The 17,288-nt window shown below is 40.9% G+C and overlaps 1 protein-coding gene across 1 annotated transcript in view; it reads left to right on the forward strand.

Moving 5' to 3' along the window:
• Window positions 1–17,288, forward strand: part of LOC109313479 (dynein heavy chain 5, axonemal-like) — a 275,004-nt gene that overhangs the window by 203,534 nt on the left and 54,182 nt on the right. The window contains exons 65-69 of the mRNA XM_019540081.1: window positions 2,297–2,467; window positions 2,891–3,269; window positions 4,691–4,962; window positions 7,712–7,876; window positions 16,177–16,444. Of these exons, the coding sequence (XP_019395626.1) occupies window positions 2,297–2,467; window positions 2,891–3,269; window positions 4,691–4,962; window positions 7,712–7,876; window positions 16,177–16,444 (1,255 nt within the window). The remainder of the gene's footprint in view (window positions 1–2,296; window positions 2,468–2,890; window positions 3,270–4,690; window positions 4,963–7,711; window positions 7,877–16,176; window positions 16,445–17,288) is intronic.

Raw genomic sequence — 17,288 nt, forward strand, 5'->3', positions numbered from 1 at the left:
CTAGGATTTTCTGAGCATATATTTACCAGCTGCTTTCTTATTGTTGCATTGGCAGCATTGTTGCCTCATGTTTACCTCTGGCAGGTCATAGGATACAAAATTATAGAAAATTAGGGTTGGAAGGGACCTCAGGAGGTCATCTAATCCAACCCCCTGCTCAAAGCAGGACCATCCTCAACTATATCATCCTATATTGATATTCCTGATGTTCCAGATATTGCTCCTTGTAGTTGTGGGTAAGGATGTGAAGTGGTGATTTTGGAGATTCCTCTGATTAAAAGTAGGTCCCTACCAGTCAGTCTTTTGAAAAACAGCTTCCTAGAGCACTTGTAGTGTTCACAAGGTATCTGTCTGTGTCCACTTACTTTTTAAGAAGTTCCTTTATCCTTGGTATATAACAAAGGCATATTCAGTGCTTTTGAAAATCCTCATAGGTATTCCTCAGAATTTTAAGTCCAGATTCTATTCCACCTGTTAGACCTATAAGTGGATATAGGTACTTACATGCAATTTTATTCCACCTTCCTTGAGCACCTGAAAAGGCGGTGTGGGTCCTTCTCTTTCTCAGTCCCTTTTCATGACTCAGTGTTGGGGTCAAATCATGGTGTGTTACCGAAGTAGAGGCATCCTGAAGAAGGGTGATTGCCCCCGATGCTTGCTAAGAACTTTTTTTCCAGCTACTCAGTTGGTCTAATAAAAGATATCACCTCCACTCAAAGAACCTTGCCTGTGTATGTCCTTAGACCAACAAGGCTACAACCAACAACCTGAAAACTTGGATATTAATTCATTGTTTTAAAGAAATATATTTTAAATATTAAAAACAGAATGAATTTTCTAGATGCCTATTTTTTTCTTAGAATATAAGCACAGGAGTGTAAGAGTGATATTGTAGCTATGGTGGTCCAAAAATTGAGAGGCAACAGTAGAAGCACACGCAGTCTTTTACTGAATTATCCCTAACACATTATAAAGCTTACTGTTCCTAATGTGGTCCTAGTATGAAAGTGAAAATAAAAGTGGAAGAATTTAGTTAAGGTAGGACTCATGTTTGAATCACTCCTTTTAATTGTGACTGTTATTTGTAACTTTCTAAGAATACATCTACACTGCATCCCCAGTACACCCAGGGAGTGCTGCTTCTGAGTACTTCCTGCCCACCTGCTCCTGATTGCAGACACTGAACCCAGAAATGAAGTGGTGAACTCACTCCAGGGGCACCACTGGGCTCCACGCTAGAGATAACTGCTTCCTGTGTATTTGAGAATGGTGGCAGGGATGTCCCTGGAGCAGCTTCACCACCTTATGTCTGTGTTTGGTTCATGTGGAACAGAAGTGGATGGGTGGGGCATACTTGTGGGCAGCTTCTCTGACAGCCCTAAGGATGCCATGTAGATATAACAATGTCTACATTAGCATGCACATGCAATCTGAATGGAAAACATTAAATGATAAGTTTCCAAAGAGAGAGATTTTCAGATTTTATAGCAAAATCATGCATTCTTTGAAACACCAAACAGCATTTCTGTTGTCTTGGTTATTGGAGCAAATGAAAATAAGTTGAAAAGAGTTACAGCTATAGAGAAATGGATGTTTAAAAATTACTGATTTCACCCTACAAAGTGCTTGGACTCTTCTTTGCTGAGAATGATCCTGGGGCCCTTCTAGCAGGTGGGGCTATGCTACATCCATTTCCTGGCTACCCCATCACTTCCCTTCCCAGCTGCCAATTTATTTGATCTTTAAGTCTACCTTTTGCCAGTGGAGTGAGGAAAATCAAACCTAAAGGGACTGTGTGCCTTTACTGAGTAACTGTTGCAGAAGTTTTTACATTGCACAGGTACTCAGAGCTGAAGTATCTCATAATTTATAACCTGTGAGAAAATGTATCTTACTAAATCATAGAATAATTGAAATTTGAAATGTAAGTGATCATCCAGTCAATTCATACAACAACGCAGAATTATCTCATGTAAGATATTTTCTGTTCTTATTTTATCTACCCAGAGCAAGATGATTTTCACCAGTTCTTGGAAATTACAACCTAACAATCTTATCCAAATGGATTTTTTTTTAATTAATGGCCTACATTTTCATTGCTGAACATGCTTCAGAATAACATAAAAAGAGGGTGCAATAGATTCTATTTCTACATAACAGTTTTGCCTCCTATAGAAATGGTAGCAAAAACTCCAGTCTTTCTATGATGCATGACATCCCACTTTTTTGGTATGGGTGTAAGTAACATTTCTCTTTAATTAATTTTAAAGATTCTAATAAATATAATATACTACAGGAGCTAGAAGCAGAAAGAGTCAAGCTGATGGAAGAAGTGACATTTAACAAGAGGAAAATGCAGGAACTTGAAGACAACCTTCTTGTCCGTCTAACCAGCACAGAGGGGTCTTTGGTTGAAGACACATCTTTGATAGAAGTCCTAAGAATCACTAAAATAACTGCAGAGGAGGTGAATTTTGAATACACTAGAAATGTATTTTTATATTTAAAGACTCTTTAAACAGAATTGTCTCTCTATATTTGTTCCTGAGTTTATTACCAGTACATAAAATGGTGACTTTATAACAAGGACATAATACAATATTGCTATTCCCAGTGAACAAGTCAGATATGCACCTTACATGCAATGTAAAATTCTGCATGAGCACTTCTGTATTACAGTAAAGTCTAGCAGGCCTAATCAGGATCAGGTGACAATGTGCTTTGTGCTGTTTAAATAAACATGAAAACACAATGCCTATATTGAAGCTCTTGCAATACAACAGAAAATCTAAATACAGTTACCATCTGAAACAACACCTTTATTTATATTTGCCATATAAATTGCAAATGACACAACTTAATTTATGTGATCTTTTCAATTAATTTTAAGGTCAGTGAAAAATTAAATACTGCAGCAGAGACAGAGGTGAAAATCAATACTGCACGGGAAGAATACCGTCCAGTTGCTAGTCGTGGCAGCATCCTTTATTTCCTAATTGTGGAAATGAGTTTGGTAAATATAATGTACCAGACATCTTTACGGCAATTCCTTGGCATTTTTGACCTGTCTGTTGAAAGATCAGTGAAATCTCAGATCACAGCCAAGCGAGTAGCCAACATAATTGGGCACCTCACCTATGAAGTATTCAAGTATACAGTACGAGGGCTGTATGAAAACCACAAGTTCCTATTCACGTTGCTCATGACATTGAAGATTGATTTGCAGGCCAAAAAAATCACTCACAATGAGTTTCAGACGCTCATCAAAGGTAATTTATCCTAAAGTGTGTCCATTTCCATATATCCATAAATTGTCAAAACACACTTGTCAATAATTATATTAACAGGATCTTGTATGTATGCTATACTTTCCAAACAATAATTTTAATATATTTTCCAAACATTAGTTAAGGGTTCAGTTCATTAACTGAGAGTCTAAGGTGCTGGATGTGGATATAGGCACTATGCCTTCCGGCAAGCAAGGGAGCATGTATGTGGCACCACCTATGAAGAGAATGGAACTTGTGTTTCCTTGCAGATGAGAAAAATGAAGCCTAAAAAGTACCATCCCTATGGGATGCTGGCAGGTTTCAACTTATACTCTTCAGCAAATATTGTGCATTCCCCAGAGTCAGCAGGGGAGCTCAGCTCTTTTGACTCCTTCTCCAGTGTGTCAGTTACAAAACTATCTTTCCTACCCCTCCATATTTTGGAGGCTGTGGATCCTGGAAGTTATTACACTTACGATGCGATTAACCTGTTAATTGCACCATAAAGAGTAGTTTTGCCATACATTCAAGATATTAATGGCATGATAAAATAAGAAACCAGCTACAAATGATGTTTCACAAAATAAAATATGTGGAATTTTTTGTGGCTGGTTTCCATCATGTTTCAAACTGAACATGTAATGGAGTAGCCCTGCCACATAGCTTGATGCTGGTTGCATGGCAGAGCTTGGCTGACAGCCATGCGGTGTATGGGGCTGTACCTTGTGCTTTTAGCTGCTGCCTAGAGAGACCATCAGCTGATGAGCTCCCCCCATATCAGAAGACTATACCATGTAGTTCTCAGCCTGCAGAAGTCCAGAAAGCCCATCAGCTGGGCAGAGTGCCAGGTCACAGTATGCTGCGTATCCAGGGCAAGGTAAGCACCATGCTGGGTGGCTGCAGGGCTCACTGTGACCAAAGACTACAGTATGCCTTGCCCTGCAGTTTACTGAGAGCTGCATGGCCAGGCAGGCAACCAGCGAGTTTGGGTTGCCAGTGCTGGGGAGGGTTAAACTCCCCAGCTTCAGCTCATGAGCTCTACTGGATGGAAATCTTGCTAACCCCAATTGCAAGGTTGCAAGGTTCCCATTAAAATAATGGCATAATTGGGATTGGTCTCTTGGTCCTAGCTATGGTGCGTCTTGCAAAGCATGGCAGGAGGAACAATTATTGGAATGGGGGATTGGGTCCCATCACAAAATTCTTTTAATATCTGCCAGGGGTCTGTGAAATATGTGATCCTCATCCTTATTCAGACTAATTCAATTCACTAAATAGTTATTCAATGCAAAAACCTATTTCAGCATTTGAAAACCCCATAAAATTGATAGCACCAAGAAGGAAGAAATCAATACTTATGCTCACCTTTGACTTAGCTTTAAATAATTATTTCCTTCTTGATGATGTTTTTCATGTTGCAGGAGGTGCAAGTTTGGATCTGAATTCTGTGGAACCAAAGCCAAAAAAATGGATCCTTGACATGACATGGCTCAACCTGGTACAGTTATCTAATTTGAACCCCTTTAACCAGCTTCTGGGGCAAGTTACAAGAAATGAGAAGGCTTGGAAAGCTTGGTTTGATGAAAAAGCTCCTGAAGAGACTCCTATTCCAGATGGTTATGACAGTTTATTGGACACGTTTCGTAAACTGCTCCTTATCCGCAGTTGGTGTCCTGATCATACCATTGCTCAGGTAAAGAAGAGAAGTGTAGTGGGAGAATTTTAACCTTAAGGCCTCAGCTAATCCATAATTTATTAAACGACAAAATATGTGACTCAAGAAAAACAGTTCTGAATGTTTGAAATATTCTAAGGGTCTATTTTACATGGCTAGTTATAATAAATTAAAAAGAAAAATGCAGCTATTAAGTAAAGTATGTCAGAAATGTTATATTGCCTTCTATATTAGGTAGAGATATCAGTTTTCTAGAGCAGCACAACTGTGCAGTATGGTTCTGAAGCTTGTAAAACTTCTGCAAACCTTTAGATTAGTGATTCTCAACCTGGGTGCCATGGCACCCTCGGGTGCCTTGAGATCCTTTCAAAGGAGCCACAGCGTAATGTAGGTATCAGCTATAGTACTGTATACAGTTCTGGACTCTGCAACTTAAGAAAGATGTAGAAAACCCAGACAGGAGCCTAAGATGAACAATAAAAATAATTAAGGGATTAGGCTGCAAACTATACCAGGAAAGGTAAGAGAACCAGCTAGTTTTGTTTGGAAAAAAGGATATTCACGGGAGACGTGACAGCAGTTTTCTAATATTTGAAAGGCCTTCCCACAATGAAAGGAGCATGAGGCAATGGGTTTAAGTTACAACAAATAAGGTTTAAATTAAATCTGAGGACAAACCTCCTAGCTGTCAGAGCAGTAGAACAGTGGAACAAGCTGCCCAGGGATATTGTGGAATATCTTTCATTGGAGCTTTTCAGGAAAGACTGGAAAAGCATCTGACTAGGTGTAGTTATAGAAGTATCACATCTTGTATCTATGCAATAGGTTGAACTAGACCAGTCTTGAGATCTCTTTTAACTCTATGATTCTTTGATCAGACTTGTCTGTAAGGATCTCTTCCATTTTTCAGCCAAGCTTATGTACAACATCTTAGATCTCCTACCGTATTTGTAAACACCACAGCTTTTAAATTTAACTTTGTGTATAACCATTGTGTTTAATTTAGGGGACAGCATTTTTAAGGGCTGTTCCTTTAAATAATATTGCTAAATTCCTCTTTCACTTTCTCCCCATTGCTCAGGATGGCATATATGGCAGAGTAGAGTAGCAGAGACCTTGAGAAGGGAAGCTATATCTACCCAAATTGTTTCAAACCCATAGACTCACACTCCTACCAGTGGAAGGAATTCAGTCTGAAAGGCCCATTGGGTCCTATATCCAGGCAAGACTCTTCAAGAAAAAATTCTACAAGGGAGCTTCAGATCTTTTCTGCATTTAGGCCCTGAGGGGCAATTCTGTTCCTTTGATCAAGGAATCTTTGACAATAAATCCAAAATTCCATGGCCCAGTCTGCCAAGAAAATCACCCAAAGCTCCAGAGTTCCCTTTTGCATCCTCAAGTCAGTAATTGTGTTTAGGAATCTAATATTTTGAAATTTCCTTCCTTCCATTATGAAGATCTTGGCTCCTTTGGGAATATTTCCTTCTGTATCCTGTCCAATGCCATAGTAGAGGATAAGGAGCTCAGATTGAAATCAGGTCAGCAAGAAAAGGTTCCACAATTTTCACTCTCTGAAAGGACAAGTCTGACTATGTCTTCCATGAGGACAATGTCATTTTACAAACTTCAGAATCATCCATTTCAAAGGTATACCATTTGTTTCATATATCACAGGAGATCATCCATCCTGATAAAAGAAGATTTTAGCATAAGCTAGAAATGAGGGGAGCATTTACAGCGTACATTAGTTGGACTGTGCAGTTCAGAAAAAAAGGCTTCATTCATTTGCTGTCACTCTGTGCTTCTGGGCCTGAAAGATTCCAACTTTTACATAGTCAGGCCACTTAACTATATCATTGAGTTCTATGCAGCTGTGAATTAATCAATTCTAAAAGGGATCAGAATCTGTCTAACATGCATCCTGAGGAGAAAAAAACATTAGGCCCCTCACAAGGAGACTGAAAAGCTGCCCTTTGTCATCAATCAACACTTTTATAAGACAGTGCAGGAGGCCAGCAGTGCAGAAACATCTTTCAACAGAAATGTGCTCTGAATGTTGGGCCAATAACACTAATTATTGGAGGAAGGGGGTAATCTTGTGCCATTAAACTACTACTTATCTCTCCTTCCCAGCTACTTTTCCCTATTGTTCACTATTGTACATATGTCTGGAACTGGGAGATGTCATGCTCTATAGTAGAAAATATATTACCTGATGGTGTCCTTTCTGGTTTCTGGAACTGCCTTCTCTTTCAGTCTGTCCTGCCCAAAAATAAATTCTTCTGGATCCTTTTATAATGCACTCTTTAGAGAATGTATGTGTAGCTAAGATAGCTGAAAAGGCTGTCGGAAGGCTTATGCTTCATGTGTCAAAGAGAATTTAGTTTCCAGTTGGTTTTGGATGTGCTCATGTGAAACGAGGACATCAGAAGCATGGCCAAACTCCAAAGTGTTATAGATAGAAACCAAGTGGGTTCTATTATTTGGAGAAGAAGAGGAATAGCCCAAGGGTCATGGACAATGGCAACACTGTCCCAAGAAAGGAAGACTTTGGTTAAAACCTGTCCAGTAGAAGCTATAATAAGTGAAGGATTATAACTTTTATTGCATTGAAAATTAAAGTGAAAAATTACATTCTTCCATCTAGCCCAAGGCAACCATCAATGAATTCCATTTAACTGAACATGGGGTTGTGCTCTTTGTGTTGATATAGGTATAGTGTGTGCAAGTAAGATGCTTTATGCATGTTTGAAAATAAATGTTGCAGGCTCGGCACTACATTACAGAATCCCTGGGCATAAAGTATGCAGAAGGATTTATCCTGGACATGGAAGTTATGTGGACTGAAAGTGATTGTCGAACACCTTTGACTTGTTTTCTATCCATGGGGTCTGATCCCACCGACAATATAGAACGTCTTGCAAAATCAAAGGTATCCTATATTGTATTTAGTAGAGCTGGGTGAATAATGATAATAATTATTAATGGATATTTTGAAGTTTGATTTGCAGTGTTATCACAACATTTTATTCACTTTTTTCATACATTCATTGAAGCAAGTTTTTTATCATACCATTGACCTCTAGAAATCAATTTACAGCCAGGAGACAAAACTCATTCTGTGAAGAAATGGAAATATTAGTTTCCTGCTTTCGCAGTTTGCTCAAGTTAAACTGTGTAGCAGATCACTATGGTCTGTCAAGCAGAAGTACCTATCTGTAACAAAAAGTAGTACTGGTATGGTATGCTTTCTCATACTTATTACTTAAATTGACAATCAGTGATGATATTTACAGTTAAAAATATGACTAATTCAGTAGGTGAAAAGACTTCTGGTAATATTCCCCAGAAGTCTAGTCAAAGCCACGACATGGTAGCTGCTTCAGGAATCTAATCTCATCTACCTGAAATAGAATCATACTTGCATGTATAAGCATACATGTATGTACACACACACCAGTTACTAATTCATTTGTGGCAATGACCACAATGAATGGTAACAAGTGAAATGACACTGGAGACCATAATGTTCAATACATTCATTTGATAAACACTTAAAATGTTGCTATTGCATAGTATCATTTGAAGGACTTGCATAGTCTCTTGTATTTGTGTCTAAAATGTAGATATTAATCTGAATTTGCTCAAGAAGAAATTTATTCTTGTGAATAATGGAACCTCATAAATCTGCCTCCCAACCAGGATTTAGATTCGAATCAAGTTAAATGTTTCAAATATATCTGCATCATTTTACACAACCTAAATAAGAGGGGTTTGATTTTCAAAGGTGCCGAGCACCCACAGATACTCTTTGTTAGGTGCTCAGCATCTTTGTAAATCAAGCTGTGGTTATTTAACTGTCTGAATATGATACAGACCTAGGTGTTCAACTTTAGGACCCCAAATTTGAATATTCTGACCATAAAGCCTGTCCCGAATAATTTGCATTCTACTGGCATCTTTACACATGCTCCAGGGTTGGGGAAGAGGGAATGCTTTAATTAGAGTGGTTCCACGAGCCACTCTAATTCAAGTGCCCACAGTGTCTCAAGTTTTCAGCATCCCACTCTTTAAAATGATGGCCAGGGGTGCTTTTACTAAAGCCTATTAGTGCACTCCAGCAGACTCGATTCTAGGGATTAATTGAATCTACTTCAACATACTGTAATTACAGCACATTGGAGCAGCATTCCCGCCCATCTACAGGCAACCTAAGAGTGGAAACAGACATCAACTTTGTGCCACTGTAACATTTTTTATAGTGGCCCGAAGTGAAAGCAAACAGACATCCCTACCTTCCATCACACCAAAACCACTCAAATTTGGCAACAGTCCCATGCACAGGCTTCAGATGTGGAGAGGGGATTTGCTATGGGGATGTCCCCCCTCCATGTTTGCAGGCACATACATGCCAGGCAAATCCCTTGCAGAGGGATTGCCTCAGCATGCATATCACTGCTGCAGGGGGCACAACTCCAACTTTCCCTCATTACCCAGATGTGTACCCTGGACATCCCTGGGATGGATTTGGGTAAAGAGAGAAAGTGAGGCAGGCACTCCTAAAGCCCAAAGAGCCTGATCCTGCCCAGGATTCCCAGAGTGTGCAGGAGCAGACTTCTAAAGCCCATAGAGCTCCTGCCTTGGGCAGCTGGAGAGCACAGGCAGGCAGCTTCAGCCTGCCTGTGCTCTCTCACCATAACCAAATATGGGCTGCAATAAAGTGGTCCAATCTATTAGTACTTTCTGTCACAGCCACAAATTTGGGCATTTGTGGAATCCCCTTCAGAGGGATTCATCTGCAAATGTATCTGTAAGCAGGGAGTGGGGAACCTCTGTGGGAGTTCCCATCTTTGTGCTTGCAGACACGCTGGGGAAAAAACACCAGCAGAGGATTCCTCCATGCTCCAACATGGAGGGGCATACCTGCAAGCCCCCAGATTGGGGTATGGCAACCAGTGATATCTGCAGGCGTATGTGAAGGACAGTCATCAATATTATAGCCCAGCTGATCATACTCTACCAAAAATGTCTGTTTCCATGCTGGGAGACCAACACACTGAAGTTAGATGGAAGAAAGTGGGCAATGTGGGTAGTCAGTGGAGCTATATACTTGGTTTTACTTTTTTTAAAAGGACAATGAAAAAGATTGTAAAAACAGCCCCAAGGCAAGGAACGTGTTGCAGACTTATTAGAAGCAGTGCATCTGAAGGGATGACTTGAAGATGTGTGTATCTTAAAGATTAGAAACAAAATAAAACCAAAACCTTTTAGTGGGGAATGTTTGCTTCTTATGTTCCTGGGATGAAGAGAAGACACTCATCCCTGAACTCCTCAAGTTCCCTTTTTGGGCCTAATTGTGCTTTGCAGACATTAGCCAGGAGAGGTCCTTGCCTCCCTCCCTTCCCTACTCGAAACCTCTTCAAAAATAAAAAGCTATTATCATTGGCTTTCCTGATGGGTGCGATTCCATGGACTCCCATCTTGCCAGTGACTATATTGTGCCATCCTGCCCACTGGCTTGTTCACACTTTTGCTGACATGAGGGATAAAATCTAGCCAGCAGCAGCAGTGAAACAGTATGGAAAAAATCTACCCCCTCTTTTTCACTTATTTTCACTGATGGCAGAACAGAGCATGGGAAAACTTTCTACCTATCCCGTGATTCAGAAGTAGCTTAGTATTGACAGAATTCCAGCATAGTTGTGCAAGGTGGCAGGCTAGGGTGGGAGAAGCCAACATTCATTGTCATCAGTGAGAAAAACAAATACCCCTGTTCCATTAGTTTGTCTTCTTTACAATGTCAGTAGCTGGGACACAGGCCCACAGGTTAATGGACTGGAAGGTGGATGATTAGGAGGGACACAGATAAGGGAAAAGGTAAATGGGAAACTTTCCCCCATCATTCTTTTGTCTTTGGTGCATCGTTTTTGGATTTGCTGACTCACATACCTGTGCCAGGAGATAAAGTCAGAAAGAGCCATTCCATCTGAAGATCCCTGGGATTGAAGGAAGGGAACTGCTACTTGTTCTCCTTACACTTCACATTCATTTATATTTGTTTACCTTTTCAGTCTTTTAAGTACAACTTCTTAGCAGGCATTTGTGGTGGGCTGAAGTACCTAGCAGCCTATTTTGGGAAAGAGTTTAGTAATATTTTGTCTTGTCTTGTGGTGTTTTATACAGGGAGAAAATTTTGGTTTTGTAAAAAAGATTTTTGATGGCAAGAATATTTGTAGGCTAAGGTAGAGATCCTTTTATGTTTCCCTATTTGAATTCAGTTAAATAGATCAACTGGTTATGTTTGCAGCCTGCCCTAGCACTTAATTGTTGCTATCTATCAAAGATAAAGCAGCCAGTGACTATTCTGGGACACCACACAAGTGGAAATGAGAAGCAAGAGCATGGATTTCATAGACATTTGGGCTGGAAGGGACTGTGGAGGACCATTGAATCCAGCGCCCTGCCCCAGGGCAGGAAGTCAGCAGGGATCATAGGATCCCAGCAAGATAAATATCCAAATGTGTCCTGAAGGCATTCAAAGCGGGTACATGAACCACCTCCGGCGGCAGTCTATTCCAAACCTTAGGGGCTCGGACAGTGAAGAATTTCTTTCTTATGTCCAGCCTGAATCGGTCACAGTGGAGTTTGTGACCGTTTGATCTTGTCATCCCTTGGGGGGTCTGTTACATTAGGGAGATCAAGAACAAGTTAATCACAAAGATGAGGAAGAAGAGAATAGCAGAACGATTCCAGGTTTTCTGAGCAGCAAAATGAAGCATTCCATGGGCACCTTGGCTGGTGCTTTCACCAGTTGAACCCTGAAGTGGTGTTTGGAGGGACTGACACTGAACCAGGTCTTATAAATTAACTTGGAGATTTAAGTTCAAATAAAATATTTGTTCTTAAACACTCTAGGAGTATTAAAACATGTTGGTTATTTCCCCTATTCAATTATGAATACAAAACATATCATAGTGTCTGCATTCGTCTGTTATCTATTCTTTTTATTTAAAAATAAATAATTTTGCTTTATGGCAGAAATTTAAAGTAATTATTTTTGCATGGCTTATGAGCTGTAGCATTAATACAAGTCTTAAATATGAGCTCTCTGAAATACATGCAGTCATGCATCCAGGGGTCTGTCCTGGGTCTGGTATTGTTCATCACCTACGTTAATGATTTGGATGATGGGATTGAGTGCATGCTTAGTAAATTTGTAGATTATACCAACCTAGGTGGCATTGCAGACACTCTGGAGAGTAGGGCTAGAATCCAGACTGGAAAAATGATCTGCAGTCAATCAGGTGGTTTCAGCAATGTAAGTGCAAATTCTTGCACTTGGGAAAGCATAATTGCGTGCACAAATACAGACTGGGGAATGATTGGCTAGGCTGTAGTACTGTAGAGAATAAGCTGGGCATTACAGTAGACCGTAAACTGAATACGAGCCAATAGTGTGCTCTTGCAAAAAAAATCTAACAGCCTACTAGGTTGTATTAACAGGAGTGTCACTGGCAAATCAAAGAAAGTTATTTTTCTGCTGTCTTAAGCCCTGATGAGGCCTCACACGGAATATAGCACAGAGAAACAAAAATGATTAGGCTTTGGAAGCAAGATTTACGAGGAAAGGCTGAAGCAACTATGGTTATTTAGCCTGGAGAAGAGAAGACTGAGGGGGGATTTGATAAAAGTCTTCAAATACTTGAAGGGCAGTTAAAGAGAGGATGGAGATGGGCTTTTCTCTGTGGCCCAGGAGTTAGGACTAGGAACAGTGGCCTCAAGCTGCATCAGGGGAAATGTAGGTTTGAGATTAGGAGGGACTTCCTGACCATGTAGATGGTCAAGCATTAGAACAGGCTACCTAGAGGAGTTGTGGAATCTCCATCCTTGGAATGTTCAAGAGCAAGTTGGACAGACACTTGGCTGGGATGGTGTATTTAGGGCTAGTTCTGCCTTAAACAAGGGGCTGGACTAGACAAGCTGGTCAAAAGGGACAGAAGTCCCTTCCAGCTCTACTTTTCTATGGTTGCTATGATTCATTGGCTACTCACTCATTTTGCTACCCTGCACTGGTACATTTCTATACCATGTTTCCCATGTGTCCTGGAAGACAGTCCTGAGTGTACCCCTCCTGAGCGTGGTGGTGCACCCCCTACGAAAAGCGGGCGGTCGCCACTTGCCACACCCTAATCTCTGCTGCCGACACCACTGGCAGCATCTGCCGGTGGTCGCTGACCCCTGGTCAGTGCTTCCCCACCACCACACCCCCGCTGCTGACAGTGCCAGCAGCATCTGCGGGAGCTCCCCACTTACCGCCCCAGCGCTGCTGCTGCTGCCAGCACCACTGTGCCCCCCCCAGCCTCCAGGGGCATGCATGATTCATGTCCCCAGTAGCCATTGTCTTCACTGCTGGAGCCCAAGGTGTCAATACTGACCAGAGGGGCATATCTCCAGGGTGAGCTGGCTAGCACATTCCTGGGTTTGGAGCATGGAGACAGAAATGGCTGGGTAGGATCTGGTCTAGACTCTTAGAGCAGAGTTCTGTGATATGCAGGAGAGTGCTACTGCAAAACCATCCTTCCAGGACCTAAAACCATCTTTTGGCAAATGCTGCTAAATTTTTAAATCTTCTGTCACCATTATTGGAGCAGCAGAATTTTCTCTCATACCATTATAGGCTGTGGGCATATTTCAGGAGGCAGTCAGTTTTTAAGTGGTGATATTTAAATGTTTTTAAATGTTTACATCCTTAGAGTCCAGTTTGAGAAATTAGACTTCAGTTTGCTTTCTTGAATTAAATCTTTAGGATTACACCCTATTTCACTTTCCATGTTTTATAGGTGAACATGTTGCTGTGTAACTGCAGTTTTTGCCACTTATGCACAGCTTGGGATTCTGTTCCTTTGTAGAAAGAAAGAATCACCTTGCATAGTGTATACCTGCCAGAGCAGAAGGATTACAGGCCCTCCTGTTTTTTAGCCCAGTAGCCTACTGCTTAGGGTACTTGCCAAGGAAATCTTAATGGTCTTAAAAACTTGGGAAAACAAGTTCACAATTTTATTCATTTGTCAACTCCATCCTAATGCTTAAACCCAAGCTGAACTAATGTAAACACAATATTTTTTCACATTTACAATCCCTTTCATAATTCTTTTCATAAATCAGGTATGCTCTATCTTAAAACTAAGTAGCTTTTCCACCACTATGCCTATTAAGAAGTTGAGTGTCAAGCTCTCTTAAAACTGAGCCCTCTGTGTCAAAATCATATTAATTCTGTCCAGATGTTTTATCCAAGAAGGAAGAAATATCTTCTTTTCTTATGGAAACAGATTTTTCTTTCAGGGAGCCATGTACAAAATCTTCAGTAGAACTTAACTGACACTGGATTGGCTAAAAAAGGTATAACATTTTTGTCTTCATAGTCTAGCATAAAACTTGTACAAATGAATTGGTGTGACTCATGCAAAACACTATGAAACAAGATAAAAATCCTAGAGACAAACAGTTTTGACATAATTTTTTTAGAAGAAGAAAAATGAGGTCAATCTTTACATAATCTTAAAAGGATTCTTTTCCTTGTCTTTTCAAAACATTTCATTTAATGTTTAATGCTTGTATATGTGAGAGGGGATTATATGAGAGAAGCAGTCTATAAGCTGATACTCTCACAGGAAGGGACAAATTGTGTGTGCAGCATTGGCCTCCTGAAAACTCCCAAAGGCTTGATGCCTGCGTCTGGGCATGCTAATTAGGCACCACCACTACTTCTTGAACAGGGAAATCTTGTGTGCTCTCAGTAGAGGGTCAACTAGAATTTTTATCATTGTTGCTGGTTCCAGTAATTCCTTGAGCAAGTGCTCATGTTTCAACTTCTAGTTGCTGGCGCCCATCTGGACAAACCTACACTATTGTCAAGACTGCTTACAGCCAACTATTTTAGCAATTACTATATTTACTCAGATCAAAGACAAGCCTTTTTCCCTCATTCAACATGGGGAAACAAGCCGCTCATCTTGGATCCAAGTACAAGGCAGGGGGAGAGGAGCTTCTGTGGCTCTGACTATGGCCCCAAGCCCAGATTGAGACCAGAAACAGAACCACAGTAGCCATCTTCCCCCAACTCTGCCTGCCCCCCTGCAACATCTCCCCCCACCTCTGGGGACAGAAGCTGTGGGTAGCAGGGAGGGGGGAGAGGCTACAGGAAGGGGCAGAGGCTGCAGGTGTTAGTGATTCCTTGAAAAGTGGGGTATATGTGTGGAACAGAGGCTGTGGAGGCCTCTGGGGACAGAGGCTGTGGAGAGCAGGCAAGGAGCAGAGGCTGCAGGGAGGGCAGAGGCTGTGAAGGCAAGCAGGGGGTAGGTGGCAGGACCTTCCCCCAGCTTTTTACCCCCTCACCACATGAGACCCCTGCTGCTGCTTTCCCTGCTCCAGCACTGTGGAGAATGAATGACAACCCAATAACTAGATTCCAGATGTGGAAAATTATAACAAATATATAAATTTCCCTTAATCTAATTATTGCGGGGGAGATATCTTAAATTCAAAGCCATCTTTGATTAGGGTAAATACAGTATTCCTTAACAAACCTCCAGTGCTTTTTGAGCAGTGAATTATCCTGAATCATTATTTCCTTTCCTGCTTGTTTTCCCAAGTAATGCCCTATTAGACTAAATGAAAATATTCATATAATAAACATCACCAAAAAACAGGCAACTATATCATATCGATAAATTATTATTATGCAGCTACATATCTCTCCACTCTCTCAAGATGTTTTACTACTTAGAGGTGAGAGCAGGATGATCTGCTATGTGCCCTGCCTCTGATAATGCATGCTGCTATTCTGGAAACGGTCAGTGGCATCTAGCATAAAATTATTGGTTCCATCCATCATGGCCTCCCTTCCCATTTTGGTATGCACAAAGAGGAAAAGACATGGCATATGCATCAGGAAAAGACACGGCATAGAAGAAGCAACTTGGTGGACCACATGCAGCCATAGTCAGTTAATGTAGTTTCATCATGACTTGTGGGACAGGAGATGATTATATGGGTATTTATATTTTACTACAGACTGGCACCAAATATGAACTCAGTCTTTAATAGAGTCAAATTAATGCAGTGGCCCAAGTCTTTCTCTTACATTCTATTTATTTTTCTGTATGCATGGTGATATAAAAAAATAAACAGAAACAATGATTAAAAATAAATCACAAAACATTTTTTTTACAGAATACTCCCTGTCGTGCCATTTCGATGGGTCAGGGCCAGGAGGTCCATGCAAGACGCTTATTGAATCAATGTATGCAAGATGGAGGATGGCTTCTTCTACAGAACTGCCACCTGGGTTTAGATTTTCTTGATGAACTGTTAGACACAATCACTACAGCAGAATCTGTGAATGAGGGCTTCAGGACCTGGATTACTACAGAGGTCCACCCAAAATTTCCTATTAATCTTCTGCAGTCATCAATTAAATTCACTAATGAACCTCCTCAAGGTAAAAAAAATCATTCTGACAATTGCTGACTCTACTGGTGACTGATTATTCATGGGTTAATTGTTCTTTATTCTCCGTATTTCTTAACTAGCTAAATGCAGCATCACATAAACCAACTTCGCTGTGCATGAAATATGCATTCTTTATTTTAATCCAGGATAGTTTTGTTTGCTTGTTTGGTAATGGAACAAAACTTTGAGAAGATATCAGTAGGTGAGGTCTCCAGCCTGATCTAACTGAAGCTGCATGTTGGACCAAGTTGTTTCCACATACATGCATACAAGGAGGAGTCCTCTTGATATAGTTTTCCTTCTTCACTAAGCAAGTCAAGGGGCTGAAATCCAACAACACTGCTTTCCTCCACTGACCCTGTGTCAGCTTTCTAGATGGCTCAAGGTCTGCTAAGAAACAAATGTACTTAGCTAGAGGAAACAGTAAGGAAGAAAAGGTTAAGCAAGACAGGTATTGGCCCCGCTCTCTGGCCCCATAGAAATTGCACAGACAAGTTACAATAGCCCTGTGCTCTACTCACTATTCTGCAGATCCCACTTAGGGTCTGTAGAGATTGATGAGGTTAGGACTCATTCCTGATAATGTGGCTCCCATATAGTTGCTGTCGGGGAGCTGACAGATCATAAAGCAAGTGACAAGAGATGTCATAGTTTCATAGTTGGTAGGGTCAGAAGGGACCTGAGAAGATTTCATAGATTTCATAGACATTAGGGCTGGAAGGGACCTCGGGAGATCATGGAGTCCAGCCCCCTGCCCAAAGGGCAGGAAGTCAGCTGGGGTCATAGGATCCCAGCAAGATAAGCATCCAATTTACTCTTGAAGGTGTTCAATG

Source organism: Crocodylus porosus, unplaced genomic scaffold (genome assembly GCF_001723895.1).
Source record: "Crocodylus porosus isolate Cpor-Errol unplaced genomic scaffold, CroPor_comp1, whole genome shotgun sequence".
In the NCBI taxonomy this organism is placed as follows: Eukaryota; Metazoa; Chordata; order Crocodylia; family Crocodylidae; genus Crocodylus; species Crocodylus porosus.